This window comes from Mobula hypostoma, chromosome 4 (assembly GCF_963921235.1).
Source record: "Mobula hypostoma chromosome 4, sMobHyp1.1, whole genome shotgun sequence".
Classification (NCBI taxonomy): domain Eukaryota; kingdom Metazoa; phylum Chordata; class Chondrichthyes; order Myliobatiformes; family Myliobatidae; genus Mobula; species Mobula hypostoma.
Window position 1 is genome coordinate 196,255,736 of NC_086100.1, and position 20,139 is coordinate 196,275,874.

At 45.5% G+C, this 20,139-nt stretch overlaps 1 protein-coding gene across 2 annotated transcripts in view; it reads left to right on the plus strand.

Moving 5' to 3' along the window:
• exoc6b (exocyst complex component 6B) overlaps positions 1-20,139 on the plus strand; it is an 899,778-nt gene that overhangs the window by 677,160 nt on the left and 202,479 nt on the right. For both annotated transcript variants that reach the window (XM_063047162.1, XM_063047163.1), the window contains exon 19: positions 1,511-1,652. In XM_063047162.1, coding sequence (XP_062903232.1) covers positions 1,511-1,652 — 142 coding nt within the window. The remainder of the gene's footprint in view (positions 1-1,510; positions 1,653-20,139) is intronic.

Consider the following 20,139-nt stretch of genomic DNA (forward strand, 5'->3'; position numbering starts at 1 on the left):
CATGGTCAGTACTTAGTAACACCCCCTTTGGCAAGTATCACAGCTTGTAAACGCTTTCTGCAGCCAGCTAAGAGTCTTTCAATTGTTGTTTGGGGGATTTTCGCCCATTCTTCCTTGCAAAAGGCTTCTAGTTCTGTGAGATTCTTGGGTCATCTTGCATGCACTGCTCTTTTGAGGTCTATCCACAGATTCTCGATGGTGTTTAGGTCGGGGGACTGTGAGGGCCATGGCAAAACCTTCAGCTTGCGCCTCTTGAGGTATTCCATTGTAGAATTTGAGGTGTGTTTAGGTTCATTATCCTGTTGTAGAAGCCATCCTCTTTTCATCTTCGGCTTTTTTTTACAGACGGTGTGATGTTTGCTTCCAGAATTTGCTGGTACCAGCGAAATGTTCCCCGTGCCACTGGCTGCAACATAAGCCCAAAGCATGATCGATCCACCCCCCGTGCTTAACAATTGGAGAGGTGTTCTTTTCATGAAATTCTGCACCCTTTTTTCTCCAAGCATAACTTTGTTCATTGCAGCCAAAAAGTTCTATTTTAACTTCATCAGTCCACAGGACTTGCTTCCAAAATGCGTCAGACTTGTTTAGATGTTCCTTTGCAAACTTCTGACGCTGAATTTTGGCCGCAATGAGCAAAGGTATGTTTGGAGAAAAAAGGGTGCAGAATTTCATGAAAAGAACACCTCTCCAACTGTCATAGACCAAGATTGCCCACCTCATATGTCATGGCACATGATGGTGATGATGTATTTGTTAATGTGGAGTATGTAAATCTGGCAAACTATGTTGGGAATGGTGAGGGTGAAGTGTGTGGGAGGGGTGTGGGCCAGATGACGGAGGAGCCCCAGGAGTGGGGTGTGGTGTGGGTACAGACACACCCAGCCTGGAGGCACTAAGCAAATCATTTCATTCCAAACAATTGAACTAAATTGACTTCATTGCTTACATCCTTCGTATACATCAGGAGTAAAAATCTTTACGTTATGTCTCCATCTAAATATGCAATGTGCAATTTATTGAGGCTCTGCAAGGGAAACCATTATCAAAATGTAGAATAGAGTGATAGAGTCTTAGAGCACTTAGCACAGAAACAGTCACTTAGGCTTACGTAGTCTATGCCCAACTGTTATTCTGCTTAGTCCCGTCACCTACACCTGGACTAAGTCCTTCAAACCCCTCCTATCCATGTACCTATCCAAATCTCTCTTTAAACATTGCAATATTATTACATGGATGGGAGGGTATGGAGGGCTATGGTCCAGATGGGACTAGCCAGAGTACCAGCTTGGTATGATTAGATGGGCTGAATAGCCAGTTTCCTTGTTCTATGATTCCAATAGGGGTTTTGGGGTGTGGGTGGTTTGGAAAGGAGTGGATGTGTGTGAGGACGGGTAGATCAGGAGATAGGAAGGGACAAAGGGGAAACAGGTGACCTGTAAAGACTTTCTATACATTGAATCTTGCTTAAGCACTGATGGCTGATGTCTACACTCTTCTTGTTTTCCAGGGCAAAGTGGCTCAGACAGCCTGCATGTCCGCCTGTAAGCACCTCTCCACATCCCTCCTCCAGCTGCTGCTCGATAATGAGGTCAAACAGATCACCATGGGTGCTCTGAAACAGTTCAACATGGATGTCAAAGAGTGCGAGCGTAAGTCATCAGAGGAATCTCCCATTTCCTTTCTTATTCTCAATATTCTCAAGCCTGTGCTTCAGGAATAACTTACACGTATTTGCACAGCAGCACACTAAATGCGGGGAAAGGACAAACCAAGGTGCTATATTTCGGCACTGTGATTGGTCCGGTCATTCTGAGCCGAAGGGCCTGTTCCTGTGCTTCACTGTTCTGTGTACTGAGGAGAGTCAGCAGAAAAAAACTTCACTGAGCCACCTTACTGAAACAGGGAATTGCAAAGGTTGGCCAGAGATAGATTTTAATTTGTCTCTTGACACAGTGAGATTGAAGGGCTCGCGTTTCGGAGGTCGAATTGCAGAGTTTGGGGAGTTTCACAGCTGCAGAGGATGTCCGCCGTGGTTGGCGATGGGGATGAGGCAAGCAAATGAAATTCTGGAAGGCACGTGCATCTTTACACATGGGACTTTGGGAGTCCAGAGTTGCAGCCACAAGAAGATGACTGATGGGAGTCAAATGAAAATAATCGCAAAAGCTGTGATTGATACTGTGTAGGATATGAAGCCAGAGCAAGCACGAGATGTTAACAACACGACGATGTTAGTGAATAAACTGCGGATGGCCCTCCTTCCAGTTATCCAATCTTCTATTCATGCTAGTATCTTTCCTTCAACACTGTGGGCTCTTGGTTAGCTGACTCATGTGCGGCACTTTGTCAAAGGCCTTCTGAAAATCCAAGTAAACACTGTCCACTGACTCTCATTTTCCTATTTTGTCTGTTACTTCCTTAAAGATTTCCAATAGATTTGTTAGGCAAGATTTCCCCTTAAAGAAACCATGCTGACTTTGGCCTACTTTATCAAATGCCTCTTTACTCCAAAACCGCATCCTTGATAATAGACTCCAACATTGTCCGAACTACTGAAGTCAGGTTAACTGGGCGATAATCTCTGGTTTTTGCCTTCCTTCCTTCTGAAAGAGTAGAGTGATACTTGAAAATGTTCACAAAAAGATGGCTTGTAAGGGTAGGATACGCAGCCAGAGCAGGGGAAAGGCGATTAAAGCTTAGCTTTATTTGTTGCATCTATATTGAAACAGTGTGGGCACGTGGCCAAGTGGTTAAGGCATTGGACTAGCGACCTGAAGGTCATGAGTTCGAGCCCCAGCCGAGGGAACGTGTTGTGTCCCTGAGCAAGCCACTTAATCAGACGTTCCTCTGCCATGACACTGGTGCCAAGCTGTATGGGTCCTAATGCCCTTCCCTTGGACAACATCGGTGTCGTAGAGAGGGAAGACTTGCAGCATGGGCAACTGCTGGTCTTCCATACAACCTTGCCCAGGCCTGCGCCCTGGAGAGTGAAGACTTTCCAGGCGTAGATCCATGGTCTCGCAAGACTAACGGATGCCTTTACTTTATATCGAAACATCGAAATGTACAGAGAAGTGCATTGCTTGTGTCAACGACCAACACAGTCCAAGAATGTGCTGGTGGCAGCCTGCAATTGTCACCACGCATCCAGTCACCACATAGCAAACCTGCAACTTATTAACCCTTACTAACCTGTGCATTTTGGGAATGTGGGAGGAAAGCGGTCACAGAGAGAACGTCCATAGTAGCATGGCTGTTAACGTGACACTGTTACAGCTTGGGATGTTCTGGAGTTCAGAGTTCAATTCTGGTGCCGTCTGCAAGGAGCTTGTATGTTTTCCCCGTGACCGCGTGGGTTCCCTCCCAGCGCTTCAGTTTCCTCCCACAGTCCAAGGATGTACCAGTTAGTGGGTTAATTGGTCGATGTAAATTGTCCTGTGATTGGGCTAGGGTTAAATAGGGTTGCTTCATGGTGCGGCTGATTGGGCCGACGGGGCCTGTTGTACGCTGTATCGCTAAATAAAATGAATATAAATAACTCTTTACAGATAGTGGTGGGAATTTAACCATGATTGATGGCGCTGTAAAGCGTAACGCTAGCTGCTATGCTACATGGCTGTCCGGTATGTTACCTAACCACTCAGTATATGACACTAAAGTCCTCAACCTCCCGTACAAAATATTGAAGAAAGTCAGTATGTCAGGCAGCATCTGTGGAGGGGAGTGACAGATGACATTTCGGACTGTGACTCTTCATCAGGACTGAAGAGAAGCGGGGAAGAGCCAGAATGAAAAAGTGGGTGGAGGAGGAGGAGTACAAGCTGACAGTTGATAGGTGAGGCCCTCGATTGTTTATTCCTCTCCATGGATGCTGCTGGCCTCCAAGAGGACCACAACCTTGTTATTAGGTTTAGAGGTTTGCGTGGCTCAATGATCCGAAGAGCTATGTTGGCTGGAGTCAGGGCTTTATGCTTTGGCTCTTGGTAAGGTCACCTATGCCAAACAGGTCAAAGGGTAGAGGCCAGACTCAGAGTGTTCCACCAGACCTACAGATTCAGGGGTTCTGCTCAGGTCTGACAACCCTGACTGGTAAAACAAAATTATTATGGAAACAGTAATAAAGAATCCTTCTGCATCTGAGTGTGATGGTATTCCTGAGTCTCCACCCGGGACTTGCATGGCAGACAGTAGTGAAAACCGAGGAAGCTACTGACACGATGAAGGAAGCCCTGAACACCACCACAAATAGAGAACATTCACTGCTGCTCTAAACGCCAGCGTAGTAATGGCCAGTAGTAGGTAAGATGCTGCCAGACCTGTTGAATTCCTCCTTACCGAGGAATCTGCAGTGGAAAGGGTGCGCAATTTCAAGTTCCTCAGAGTTAACATCTCTGAAGATCTTCATTAGGAACTTGAGGAGATTTGGTATGTCACCAAATACTCGAGTAAATTTCTACAGATGTACCATGGAGAGCATTCTAATTGGTTGCATCACTGTCTGGTATGGAGGGGCCGCTGCACAGGATTATATATATCTGCAGAGGGTTATAAGATCAGTCAGCTTTCTCATGGGCACTAGCCTCCCCCCCGCCCCGACCATCGAGGGCATCTTCAAACGGCAAAGACTCAAAAAGGGAGCATCCATCATTAAGGATCCTCACCATCCAGAGCAAGCCCTCGTCTCATTACTACCACCAAGAAGGAGGTACAGGAACAGGATCCTGAAGGCACACGCTCAACGTTTTAAGAACAGCTTCTTAACTTCTACCATCAGATTTCTGAATGGTTCATGAACCCATAAACACCACCTCACTATTTTCCTCTGTTATTGCACTACTTATTTAATTATAAACACACACACACACACACACACACACAGACACGCACACACACACGCACACGCACGCACACACACGCACACAGACACACACACACACACACACACACACACACACACACAGACACACACACACGCACACACAGACACACACACACACACACAGACACGCACACACACACGCACACGCGCGCACACACACACGCACACACAGACACACACACACACACACGCACACGCGCACACACACACACACACACACAGACACACACACAGACACACACACACGCACACAGACACACACACACACACACAGACACGCACACACACACGCACACGCGCGCACACACACACGCACACACAGACACACAGACACACACACACAGACACAGACACACGCACACGCGCACACACACACACACACACACACACACACAGACACGCACACGCACACGCGCGCACACACACGCACACAGACACACACACAGACACGCGCACACACACACACACACACAGACACGCGCACACACACACACGCGCACACACACACAGACACACACACACACGCACACAGACACACAGACACGCACACAGACACACAGACACACACACACACGCACACAGACACACACACACACACACACACACACGCACACACTCAGGGGCCACTTTATTAGGTACCCCCAGTCAGTCACCTATCCACTTCAAGGTTGTGTATTCAGAGATGCTCTTCTGCACACCACTATTGTAATGCATGGTTATTTGAGTTACTGTCAGCTTGAACCAGTCTGGCCATTCTCCTCTGACCTCTCTCATTAACAAGGCATTTTCACCCACAGAATTGTCACTCACTTGATATTTTTCTGTTTTTTGCACCATCCTCAAACCACCCCAACTGGCATTAACAACCTGTCCATGAAGTCACTTAGATCACATTTCTTCCCCATTCTGATGTTTGTTCTGCACAACAACTGAACCTCTTGACCATGTCTGTGTGCTTTTATGCCTTGGGTTGCTGCCACATGATTGGCTGATTAGATATTTGCATTAATGAGCTGGTGTACCGGTGTATCTAATAAAGAGGCCATTGTGTATGTAGTGTGTGTGTAAATATATTTTACACACACACTACATATAGATATATATATATGAATTACAGTGGTACAGTGCAGTGCGCAAAATATATTACAGATTATATATTAAGAAATATACAGCACACACACACACATACGGATGAGGGGTGATTGATAAGTTCATGGCCCAAGGTAGACGGAGATGAGTTATTAACTTCAAACTTTCTGTATTATCACTCAAAGAGTTGAACTGCACATGCATGTAACAACCTGGACTACCTGGAGGTCCAAGACGCTCTCGTTACATGCACGTGCAGTTCAACTCTTTGAGTGATAATGCAGGAAGTTTGAAGTTAATAACTGATCTCCTTCTATCTTAGGCCACAAATTTATCAATCACCCCGTGTGTGTGTGTGTGTGTGTGTGTGTGTGTGTGTGTGTGTGTATAAAAATACACACACACACACATAAATATATATATACTACCTTGTGTATTGCTCTGTACTGCTGCTAGAAAACAACAAGTTTCACGACATTTGTCAGAGATAATAAACCTGATTCAGATTCAGAAGTTTTTCCCCCAACTTTGGAGCAGATGCTTTTTTCTCCCCCACAATACTGAACGGAAAAGCCACATGCTGGATAATAAAGTCCCAGCTGGAGTTTACAAGGTACCATGCAGACTTATCAGGCCCAACATACTCCTATAAAAATGTCCAGGTCCCCCTTCAGCCACATATAATAAAAGCAAATTAACGGCTCAATAAAGAGGAAGGCAGTGATTAGTGGAACAGAACTCAAGTGTGCTGGCGTTTAGCCAACACAGCTTACTGAGTAAACATAAATGTTATAATAAAGGGGGGTGAGGTGTGAGCTTGGGGTCTCGTCCTGGATCTTAATCAATTATACTAATATAGTAATGTAGTCAAAATTCATTGAGTGTCTTAAGTCTGCAATAGCTGAGCTGTGAGGTGTTTGCTATATCTGCTACGTGTGCCTCAGTTTTCCTTAGCCTCAGGGAGAGACAGGCGAAGGGGGACCTGGTGCATTGAGTGGTGTTATGCAGTGAGGACAGAAGTACCAGGATTTCAACATTCAAGACTCAAGATTGTTCAATGTCATTTCCAGGGTGCAAGTGAAAAGGAGAAACAAAATAATTGTTATTTGGGTTTGCATCATAAAAAGAAACACAACGTGATAAAGAGCACATAAATTAGAAAGCACAATAAATATAAACACACAATAACTTATATACATTAATTTTATGTCTATAAATATTTCAGATTCAAGATTGTTTAATGTCATTTCCGGTACACGAGTGTAAAGGAGAATGAAGTAGTTGTTATCCACATCTGATGCAATACCAAAATAAAAGACGATAATAATAAAAACACAGTAAATATGATTACATAAAATAGCTGATATACATTTATTGAATGTCCATAGAGTGACGCTAGGCACAGGAGAACCTGTACATAAGGTGACTGTGACAGGAAGTGATAAGTAATGGTGGGGGTGTGGAGGGGTGGGATAGTAGGTGGAGGTGCAAATCAGCCAAGCTGGTTTTGAGTCTGCTGGTCCCGGCGTGGATGCTACGCAGCCTCCACTGTGATGGGACAAGCAGGGAGGGTGGAATCCTTCATGATGTTACTGGCCCTTTCCTTTCTGGATGTGCAGCATATCCTTTGTGCCGATTTTATGCCTGTCCTTCACTGATTTTCCATCCTTTACTCCCATCCGCACTTCTGAGATCATCTTTCTGAACGTCTCTTGTACACTTATCAGTAAAGAGTCTGTACTAAGTTCAACCAAGACAAAGAGTCTGTGATAATAAACCTGACTCTGATTCTTTCTGGAGTGCAGATTATTGGAGAATATTTGTGCAGTCAGCTGGGACTGATATCCTGCAGCCATTGAGGTCTCGTCAATAGGACAGTGAGCTGTTTACTGCTTATCTGTGGTAATATTTTGTTTTCTGTGCTGTGTGTGATATATGTTTTGTGTGTGATCTGGAGGAACGTTGTTTCATTGGTTGTAGTTATGTACAGTCAGATGACAATAAACTGGAACTTGAATATGATCCACTATCATATACATTAACAGTGAGCAGTGTGGCAGGAGGAATCATAGGCTTGAGGAGCTGCAGAAAGATTCATCAGGATGTTGCAGGGACTGGAGAGAGACCTTAAGACCGTAAGGCATAGGAGTAGGACTAGGCCACATGGCCCATTGAGTCTGCTCTGCCATTCCAACATGGCTGATTTAATTTCCCTCTCAAACCCATTTTACTGCCTTCTCCCCATACGCTTTGATGCCCTGACCAAGCAAAAACTTATCAACCCTCGCTTTAAATACATCTAATCACTTGGGATAGGCTGGGACAGTTGTTCCCGTAGTGAACAAGGCAGACAAGTAGGGGAGTCTAAAGCCAGATGATTGCAAGGGAATGAACTTTCAGGGGATCTGAAAGAGCTGCCAATGGAAGTGGTAGAGGTGGGTACAATTGCGATGTTTAAAAGATTCTTGGACAGGTGCATGGATCGGAAAGGATTGGAGGGATATGGGTCAAATGCAGGCAAATGAGACATGGAACAAAAGGCAAACCAGCACAGGTATAGTCCATTACTTGTCCATGCCAACCAAGATGCCCATTAAAGCTAGTCCCATTTGGCTGTATTTGGCCCAGAAAATATGCTGTGTAATCAAAAATATTGATGCAGAGCTTATGCACGATTAGGGTTGAGAGCCTGTGATGCAATAGGGCGCTTTGGCAGCGTAGCGGTTAGCACGATGCTATTACGGTGCAGAGCTCGATTCCAGCATCCGCTGTAAGGAGTTTGTATGTCCTCACCGTGTATATGTGGGTCTCTTCCAGGTGCTCCGGTTTCCTCCCACAGTCCTGAGACGTAGCGGTTAGGAGGTTAGTTAGTCATTGTAACTTGCCGTCTGAGGATAGGTGGGTTGTTGAGCAGCATGGGTCACTGGGCCAGAAGGGCCTGTTCCATGCTGTATCCCTAAATAAAAATAAATAACTAAATAGCTAGGATATGAAATGGGCTTCTTTACAGGAGACAATATTCATCTTTAGTGAAAGAAAATTAACGAAAATAGCTCAGCCAGCTCCATCACAGGAACAATCCTCCCCACCGACAAGTAAATATGCACCGCTGCCACAAAAAATATGTGAGTGATGATAAACCTGATTCTGATCTGGGTCTCTATTCTGGACTGAGAGTGGGATAGGGGGCAGGGTGAGGGAAATCATGGTTGGGAAAAGGGGACGGGAGAGGGGAGGGGGCGGGGAGCACCAGGGAGACATTCTGTATTGATCAATAAACCAATTGTTTGGAATTAAATGACCGTGCCTGGTGTCTCAGCGCTGGGTGTGCCTGCACACACACCACCTCTCTCCACCCCTGGCACTTCTCTGCCACCTGCCCCACACCTGTTCCATGGCGCTCCACCCTCGCCATTCCCAAAATCCTTTGCTGCTGCCGGATTTACGAACTTCTCTCTGCTCCACACATTGACAAATACAGTACTATGAAAAGTCTTAAGCACCCCAGCTACAGTACCTTTAAAAAGTATTCACTCTTCCCCCTTGGATGTTTTCATTTTTTCTTGTTTTACAACATTGAATCACAGTGGATTTAATTTGAATTTTTTGACACTGATCGGCAGAAAAAAGACTCTTTTCGTGTCAAAGTGAAGACAAATTTCTACTAAGTCATCTACATTAATTACAAATATAAAACACAAAATAATTGATTGCATAAGTATTCACTCCCTTCAAACCAGTATTTAGAAGATGCACCTTTGACAGCAATTACAGCCTTGAGTCTGTGTGGATAGGTCTCTATCAGCTTTGCACATCTGGACACTGCAATTTTTCCCCATTCCTTTTTAAAAAACTGCTCAAGCTCTGTCAGATTGCATGGAGACATGAGTGAATAGCCCTTCTCAAGTCCAGCCACAAATTCTCATTTGGAATGATGTCTGTACTCTGACTTGGCCTCTCCAGAACATTAACTTTGAACATAGAAAACCTACAGCACAATACAGGCCCTTTGGCCCACAAAGCTGTGCCAAACATGTCCTTACCTTAGAACTACCTAGACTTACTCATAGCCCTCTATTTTTCTAAGCTCCATGCATCCATCCAGGAGTCTCTTAAAAGACCCTATCGTTTCCGCCTCCCCCACCACCGCCGGCAGCCAATTCCATTCACTCACCACTCTCTGCATAAAAAACTTACCCCTGACATCTCCTCTGTACCTACTTCCAAGCACCTTAAAACTATGCCCTCTTGTGCTGGCCATTTCAGCCCTGGGAAAAGCCTCTTGACTATCCACACGATCAATGCCTCTCATTATCTTGTACATCTCTATCAGGTGACCTCTCATCCTCCATCGCTCCAAGGAGAAAAGGCTGAGTTCACTCAACCTATTCTCATAAGGCATGCACCCCAATCCAGGCAACATCCTTGTAAGTCTCCTTTCTATGGTTTCCACGCCCTTCCTGTAGTGAGGTAACCAGAATTGAGCACAGTACTCCAAGTGTGGTCTGACCAGGGTCCTATATAGCTGCAAAATTACCTTTCGCTGTTAAACTCAATCCCACAATTGATGAAGGTCAATGCACTGTATGCCTTCTTAACCACAGAGTCAACCTGCGTCACACACAAAAATTGCTGGTGAACGCAGCAGGCCAGGCAGCATCTATAGGAAGAGGTACAGTCAACGTTTCGGGCCAGGACCCTTCGTCAGGACTAACTGAAAGAAGAGATAGTAAGAGATTTGAAAGTAGGAAGGGGAGGGGGAGATCCAAAATGATAGGAGAAGACACGAGGGTAAGGGTGGATCTAAGAGCTGGAGAAGGGAGAAGATCATGGGACGGGAAGCCTGGGGAGAAAGAGAAGGGGGGAGGGGAGCCCAGAGGGTGGAGAGTAGGCAAGGAGTTATAGTGAGAGGGACAGAGGGAGAAAAAAGAGAGAGAAAAAAAGGGGGGAAAATAAAAAATATATATTAAATAAATAAATAAGGGATGGGGTGTGAAGGGGAGGAGGGGCATTAACGGAAGTTAGAGAAGTCAATATTCATGCCACCTTCTTCTACCTACGTCATTGGTACCAATATGTATCATGACCTCTGTCTGTTCTCCTTCCCACTTCAAGATATCGTGGACGCGATCAGAAACATCCTGGACCCTGGCACCTGGGAGGCAAACTACCATTCGTGCTTCTTTCCTGCGTCCACAGAATTGCCTGTCTGACCCCCTAACTATAGAGTCCCCTATCATTGCTGCCATCCTCTTCCTTTCCCTACCCTTCTGAGCCACAGGGCCAGTCTGTGTGCCAGAGGCGCGACCACTGTTGCCTCCCTCAGGTAGGCCATCTCCCTGCTTCTTGCCCTTCCCTCTCCTGACTGTTACCCAATTATCTGTCTTCCCAGTCCTCGGAGTGACTATCTGCCTATAGCTCCTCTCTATCACCTCCTCACTCTCCCTGAACGGACGAAGGTTATCGAACTGCATCTCCAGTTCCCTAACACGGTCTGTAAGGAGCTGCAGTTTGCCACACCTGGTGCAGATGTGGCTGTCCAGGAAGCTGTGAGTCTCCAGAACTTCTTTCACCTGACACCGAGCATAGTAAACTGGCCTCACGCACATCCCTTCTGTCTGTATTCTAATCTAAACAGATAACCTACCTCACCTCAGCCTGTTATCGCCGAAGCCCAGTTGAGCCAAAGCCTTCCTACTCCGTCTCCCTCACTCTGTAAATCTGTCTTCTTTTTAAACTCTTCCCGCTGTTCTCACTGGCCAACCTCAACACGCTTGCGCAGTCGTGCCCTGTTCAAACTGCTGAAGAAGTGGTTGTTAAGCCATTCCTGTGTAGCTTTGGCTTTATTCTTGGGGTCATTGTCTGGCTGGGAAATAAATCTTCTCTCAAGTTGCAGTTGTCTTGCTGACTGCATCAGGGTTTCCTCCAGGATTTCCCTGTATTTTCTGCATTAATTTTACCCGCTAACTTCACAAGCCTTCCAGGGCCTGCTGCAGTGAAGCATCCCCACAGCATGATACAGTCACCACCATGCTTCACAGTAGGGATCAGACTAAACATAGCATTTAGTCTGATAGCCAAAAGCTGAATTTTGGTTTCATCAGACCATAGAACTTTCTTCCAGCTGACTTCAGAGTCTCCCTCATACCTTCTGGTAAACTCTAGCTGAGATTTCATGTGAGTTTTTTTCTATAGTGGCCTTCTTTTTGCCATTCTCCCATAAAGCTGCGACTGGTGAAGCACCCGGGCAACAGTTGTTGTATGTGCAGTCTCTCCCATCTCAGCCACTGAAGCTTGTAACTCCTCCAGAGTTGTTATAGGTCTCTTGGTGGCCTCCCTCACTAGTCTCCTTCTTGCACAGTCACTCAGTTTTTGAGGGCAGCTTGCTCTAGGCAGATTTTCTTTCTGATTGACTTAATGTACTCCAAGGGATATTCAATGTTCTTGTTCCTACTTCCTGACTTATGCTTTTCAGTTACTTTTTCACGGAGTGTTGTTTTGTCAGGATACTGACTCGCCAGCAATTGGACCTTCCAGACACAGGCGTATTTTTACTATAATCATTTGAAACAACTTAACTTCACATAGGTCTCCAAAAAAAATCTCCATTTAACTAATTATGTGACTTCTAAAACCATCATTCAGATTTGTCATGAAATTTGTTTTTTTTTGCAGCAGTAGTACAGTGCAATACATAAAATCACTACAGTACTGTGCAGAAGTCTTTGGCACCCAAGCTGTATGTATGTGCCTAAGACTTTTGCACAGTACTGTAGGTTTAGCAGGAGAGGGGAAAGATTTAAAAGGAACCTGAGTAGCAACTCTGTACCTGCATCAAGCATTTCTTCTCACAGCTTGTTCATATACTCTCCACTCTCTGCATGAATACGTATCATTGAAGAAGCATTTGGAAAGGTACATGGAGGGGAGGGACTTGGAGGAATATGGACCGAGTGCAGGAGATCGGGTAGGTTCCGTGGTCAGCATGGACTAGTTGGGCTGAAGGGTCTGTGTCTGTGCTATATTACTCTGTAATTATGACCTGAAAGTCGTGGTCCCTACCGAACAGCATCAGGCATCCAAGTTTCGGCACTCCATTTCCCCAGAGTATGGTCATCCTTTTAAGACTCAGACTGCCAGTTATTGCCTGTCCCAACCATTCTTGGAAAGTCTGTACTTAAAAAGCCTGGTGCTGTGCACTCAGTGCTCAATCATAGGAGTTCCATTTCTAGCACTACTGTTTGTGATGTCATCTTTGATTGCATTTATGTTTATTTGGAGTCTGAGTTACGACCATAAGACCTTAAGACAAAGGAGCAGAAGTCGGCCATTTGGCCCGTCAAGTCTGCTCCATCATTTTATCATAAGCTGATCCATTCTCCCATTTAGTCCCACTCTCCCGCCTTCTCACCATAACCTTTGATTCCCTGGCTACTCACATACCTATCAATCTCTGCCTTAAATACACCCAATGACTTGGCCTCCACTTCCGCCTGTGGCAACAAATTTCACAGACTCACCACCCTCTGGCTAAAAAAATTTCTTCAATCCTTAAGTCATGCCCTCTTGTACCAGACTCCCCTACCATGGGAAACAATTTTGCCACATCCACTCTGTCCATGCCTTTCATCATTCGAAATACTTCTGTGAGGTCCCCCCTCATTCTTCTAAACTCCAAGGAATACAGTCCAAGAGCGGACAAATGTTCCTCATATGTTAACCCTATCATTCTCGGAATCATTCTAGTGAATCTTCTCTGAACCCTCTCCAACGTCAGCACATCCTTTCTTAAATAAGGAGCCTAAAACTGCCCACAGTACTCCAGATGAGGTCTTACCAGTGCCTTATAGAGCCTCAACATCACATCCCTGCTCCTATATTCTATTCCTGTAGAAATGAATGCCAACATTGCATTCGCCTTCTTCACCACCGACTCAACCTGCAAGTTAACCTTAAGGGTATCCTGCATGAGGACTCCCAAGTCCCGTTGCATCTCAGAACTTTGAATTCTCTCCCCATTTAAATAATAGTCTGCCCATTTATTTCTTTTGCCAAAGTGCATAACCATACACTTCCCAATTCTAGACCTTGCTTTGTACTTGGGTTCACCACCACTCATATCTCTCTCGATACACCAAAACGTCAACTTCTATTTTCCACCACAGATGCTGCCCAACCTGCTGAGTTTGCACTTTGTTCCAGTTTGAGCATCTGCAGTCTCTTGTGTCTCCTCTTTCTATCCTTGTCATTCTGTCACTGGGTTGCTGTCCGTCAACACACTAGGTAGCATGTCTCGCATATTACAACAGCAGCCACTTTGCTCAAAGTGCTTTACGGCCTGTAGGTTGCCTCGGGACATTCAGAGGTTCTTTGTAAGGTGTGGTGGAAGTGACCCTGTTCCTTTTGGAATGCACTTGCATGCTTCCCCTCAGCGTCTTGCAAGAATGTTTACCCGCCCACCACACAAGTAAGTGGTCATAATTTATGGACACCCAGAAGCTTTTCAGTAGCTCGCTCTTAGGAAACAGTAAATTGATTTATTATTGTCGCATGCTCTGGGGTTTATTACCACTGACATCTGTTGTCAAATTTGTTGTTTTTTCAGTAGTACAATGTAAGACATAAAATATACTGTAAGTCACAAAAATAATTGAACAGTGCAAAAGATGAATAAGGATGTAAAATTTATGGGATCGTGGATCATTCAGAAATTTTATGTCAGAGGAAAAGAAACTCTTCTTGAAACACTGAGTGTAGATCTTCTGGCTCCTGTACCTCTTCCCCAACGGTAGTAGTGGGAAGAGGGCAGGTTCCAGATGATAAGGGTCCATAATGATGAATGTTGCCTTCTCGAGGCACCACCTCTTGTTGGTCGGGGGGATTCTGCCAGTGGTGGAGATGGCTGAGTCTATAACTCTGCTGTCTCTTGTGATCCTGTGCATTGGAACCTCCATATTAGTCAGGATGCTCTTCACCATACAGCTGTAGAAATTTGCAAGTGTCTTTGGGACATACCAAATCTCCTCAAACTCTTAATAAGGTATTTTTACTGGTGTACCTTCATAATTGCATCAATATGTTGGGCCCAAGACAGGTCTTTAGAGATGTTGACCTCCAGGAACCTGAAGCTGCTCACCCTTTCCACTGCTGATCCGTCAATGAGCACTGGTGAGTGTTCCCTCAACCTCCCCTTCCTGAAGTCCACAATCAAATTCCTTGATTTTGTTGACATTGAGTGTGAGGCTGTTGCGACACCACTCAACCAGCTAATTTACTGTATCTCACTCCTTTACGCTTCGTCATTGCCATGTGTGTGAATGGTGTGTCACGTACACTGTTCATATAGATCAATTCATTGCAAAAGTGATGAGGTATTACAATAACAGAATGCAGAATAAAGTTTTTCAATTCAAAGAGATTTCAGTATAGGTAGACAATAAGGTGTAAGATCATAACGAAGTAGATTGTGAGGTCAGGCGTCCATCTTATCATACCAGAGGTTCGTTTAATAGTCTTATTTTGTAGAATGGAAACTATCCTTGAGCCTGGTGGTAAGTGCATTTTTGTATTGTCTGCCCAATGAGGGGAGAAGAGAGAATATCCGGTGTTAGGTGGGGTCTTTGATAAGCCTGGCTGCTTTAAGAGGCATTGATAAGTGTAGACAGATTCTGTGGAGGAGAGGATGGTTTCTCTTATGGGCTGAGCTGTGTGTGCAATGCCCTGCAGTTTCTTGTGGTCACAGATATGGAGCCGATGCCATACCAAGCCATTATGCATCTGGATAGGGTGCTTTCTATGGTGTATTGATACAAATCAGTACGGGTCCAATGGGTCATGCCAAGTTTCTTTAGCATCCAGACGAAGTACAGAGAAAGAGGGAAGGAGAGAATGAGACAGGGAAGGAAAGGGGAAGGGGGGGAGAGAGAGAGAGAGAAAGAAACAGAAGGAAGAAGAGAAGAAAAGAGGGAAGGAGGATAAGAAAGAGGGAAGGAATGTGGGAGTGTGTGGTAGGAGAGATGGAGGATGAGAAAGAGGAAGAGAGAAGAGAGAATAAGAGAGAAACTGAGAGAGAATACACGCGTTAGAGAGAGGGGTGGGAGGGAGAGAGAAAGAGTTAAAGAAAGGGGAAGGAGGGAGAGAGAGAGAGAGAGAGAGGGGAAAGACGTGAGATGATGATGAGTTTAAAAGCTGTCGCAGCCTTGGTTTGGTTTTCCTTGTACTGGAGTGTCTGTTGCATGAAAAGAGAGAGAGAATAACCAGCCTTGCTCTAGTGAAGTGGGGGTGGGGGGGTGGGGAAGAAGTAGTGGTGGGGGGAATTGACTAGAGGAATATTACACAAAGCCTTGAGAATAGTGGGTTTTTTTGCAGACACTGAATAGCAGGTGCCTGCTAACCTGAGCTCTGGGGGCAGGTGACCTCTTCCGCCCAGTGAGACTCCGTTCACATTACAGTCACCCTAACTGAGATTGATAGCAGTGTCTTAACCCTGCCATTTTTCACTGTCATCTCCAGTGTTTGGAAGCTCGGAACGGGGACACTCTCACAAAGTGCTTTCGCTCCTGACTAAAACACCCTTTTGTCAGGGTTGTGTTTATGATGTAATGGCGAGCAGTAGTTGCAGAATTAATAAAGGTTTTCTTGTGAATTTTCTTTTCCCATGTTCGGTGGGGGAAAGCGATAGTTTCCCCCGCCACCTTCTGTCTCACCTTCCCTCTGAAACTGCGCGTCGCCGTCCGCTGCATTTTTTAAGGCATTTTCATAACTATTGACCTGTCCAGGACAGCCACAAATTAGGAAGATTGACTGTAATAAGAAGAGAGAGGGCTCTTGCTATCAGCAGTCCAGACAGCTGGTGGTTGTATGGAGATAAATACCCTCCTAATGGTTATTAGGTCTCCTTGTTTCTATAAACTCTCCAGAAACTCTTGAAAAATTACTGCTCACTTTATCTTTCTAGGACGGCGAGCCTGGACTTCAGCATCGCAATTACTTGCCCATTATCTCACGGCTGTGGAGTAAAGCATGAACTATTAAGGGCGGCACGGTAGCATAGTGATTAGTTCTTTGCTTTCAAGTGCCGGTGACCGGGGTTCAATTCCCGCTGCTGTCTGTAAGGAGTTTGTACATTCTCTCTGTGACTGCGTGGGTTTCCTCCGGGTGCTTCAGTTTCCTCCCATATTCCCAAGAGGTACAGATGGTGGGGTTAGTAGGTTAATTAGTCACATAGGTGTAACTGAGTGGGCACGTGGCCAAATGGTTAAGGCATTGGACTAGCGACCTGAAGGTCGTGAGTTCGAGCCCCAGCCGAGGCAATGTACTTTGTGTCCTTCAGCAAGGCACTTAATCACACATTGCTCGGCGACGGACACCGGTGCCAAGCTGTATAAGCCTAATGCCCTTCCCTTGGACAACATTGGTGTTGTGGAGAGGGGAGACTTGCATCATGGGCAACTGCTGGTCTTCCATAAACCTTGCCCAGGCCTGCACCCTGGAGAGTGAAGACTTTCCAGGTGCAGATCCTTGGTCTCGCAAGACTAACGGATGCCTAAAAAAAAAGGTGTAACTGGGTGGTGCAGGCTTGTTGGGCTGGAAGGGCTGTGCTTTATCTCGAAATTAGCAAAAAAAATTGTATTGATGTGGTGATCCTGCTGTCTGTAAGGAGTTTGTACGTTCCCCCCGGTTTCCTCCAGTGCTCCAGTTCCCTCTCACAGTCCAAGGACATGGGGGTTAGTAGGTTAACTGGTCATTGTAAATTGTCCTGTGATCAGGCTAGGGCTAAATCGGGGGTTGCTGGAATGGCCTGAAGAACCTGTTCAGCATTGTACCTCAATCAATAAATAAAAGAAAGGACCTAGCATGGGGAATGTAGAGCTGGTGCTTACAGCAGGCACAGGAGGCTGCAGCTGATGGAACCTGGAGCAAAAGAGAGATGAGTTGCTGGAGGAATTCAGCAGGTCAGGCAGAATCTGTGGAGGGGAATGGACAGTCGGCTTTTTGGGTCTAGACCCTTCGTCTGGTCATAGGACGTAGTGCATAGAACAGTACTGTACAGTACAGGCCATTCGGCCCACAATGTTGTGCCGACTTTTTAACCTACTCTAGAATCAATTCTGCCTTCCTGCCCACATACTCTCCATTTTCTTTCATCTGTGCACTTATCTAAGAGTTCCTTAAACATCGCTGAAGTATCTATGCACCCACCCGCCATTCTATGAAGAAAAACTACCTCTGACACTCCCCTATACTTTCCTTCCAATCACCTTAAAATTATGCCTTCTATATTCGCCATTTCCACTCTGGGAAAAAGTCTCCGGTTGTCCACTCTATCTATGCCTCTCATTGTCTTGTGCACCTCTATCAAGTCACCTTTCGTCTTCCTTTGCTCTAAAGAGAAAAGCTCGTTCAGCCACTCCTCATAAGATATGCTCTCTAATCCAGGCAACATCCTGGTAAATCTCCTCTGCACCCTCTCTAAAGCTTCCACATCCTTCCTATAATGAGCCAACTAGAACTGAATGCACGAATTGTAATGTTTGACCTTCCAAGGTGAATCATTTCACACTGCTCTGGGTTGTACTGCACTCAGGTTCCCCCCCCCCCCTCAGCCCAGCTCTGCACCCTGCCAATGTCCTGTTGTAACCTACACCACCCTTCTACTCTATCCACAGAACCAACGATCCTTGTGACATCTGCAGTGAAAGGAAAACCAGATTGCCTTGATCCTCGTATGTTGTCAGTCGATTTCTCTCAGGGGTTCCCAACCTTTTTTTATGCCATGGACCCCTACCATTAACCAAGGGGTCCGTGAACCCCAGTTTGGGACTCCCTGCTCTACACAGATGCTAGCTGTCCCTCGGAGTTCCTCCAGCAGCTTGTTCCTTTTCCTCGGTCCAGGAATGGGTCGATTATGCGAAAGATTTTAAAGGAAACGGAACAAAAACCAGAACACTTCAGGACCTGGAAGTTCTAAATGATGCGGCCTGGGCTGGAGAGCATATCTTGTGAGGATAGGGTGAGCAAGCTAGGGCTTTTGTCTTTGGAGCGAAGGAGGTTGAGATGCAACTTGTTAGAGGAGTATAAGATGATAAGAGGCAAAGATCGAGTGGACAGCCGTTTTCAGAGGACAGAAATGGCTAATACAAAGGGGCATAATTTTAAGGTGAGTGGAGAAGAGTATAGGGTGGGTGTTAGAGGTAAGTTTTTTACATAGAGAGTGGTGGATGGGTGTGTGGAATGTGCTGGTGGTGGTGGTGGTAGAGGCAGATACATTAGGCTGTAGGATGCCAACCTTTTTTATGCCATGGACCCCTGCCATTAACCGAGGAACCCCTTCATTAGAGACATTTAAGAAACTCTCATGGCTGATGGAAAAACGGAAGGAAGGGTAGATTGATTTTAGAATAACTTAAAGGGGGCACAACACGGGGGGCTGAAGGACATTTACTGTGCTGTAATGTTCTAAGTTCTGTGTTCTAAGTAAAGAGGGCAGAAAAGATTCAGCAGGACAGGAGATATTCCTGGAGAGAGGGACAGAGTTTAATTTTCGGGTTGAGTGTCAGTGCTAATGAAAGGAAAATAAAGACTTGCCTTCTTCGTGCCTTCACAAACCTGCGTTTTAGCAATCCAGCATGATTTTACACTGAGATCTTTGTCGTTTTACCAATTTACACACCACAGGTTCCCACACATACTGGTGTGCTAATCACCCGAGGAAGCCAGGTTTTGTATTGTTGATTGAGAGAGAAATGGTCTGGGACTGGTGTAGGAATCTGCTTCCATTTTATGGAATGGTTTCATAGTTTTACGTCTATCGAAAAAACAGGCTCATATTAGGGGGCGGCATGGTAACACAGTGTCTGTAAGCAGTTTGTACATACTCCCCGTGACTGCGTATCTCAGAAACTGCTGATCTCCTGGGATTTTCATGCACAACTGTCTCTAGAACTTACAGAGAATGGTGCAAAACTCAAAAGAAGCATCCATTGAGCGGCAGTTCTGTGGGTGAAAATAAATTGTTAATGAGAGAGGCCAGAGGAGAATGGCCAAACTGGTTCACGTTGACAGGAAGGCAACAGTAATTCAAATAACCACACGTTACAACAGTGGTGTGCAGAAGAGCATCTCTGAACACATAGCATGTTGAACCTTGAAGTGGATGGGCCACAGTA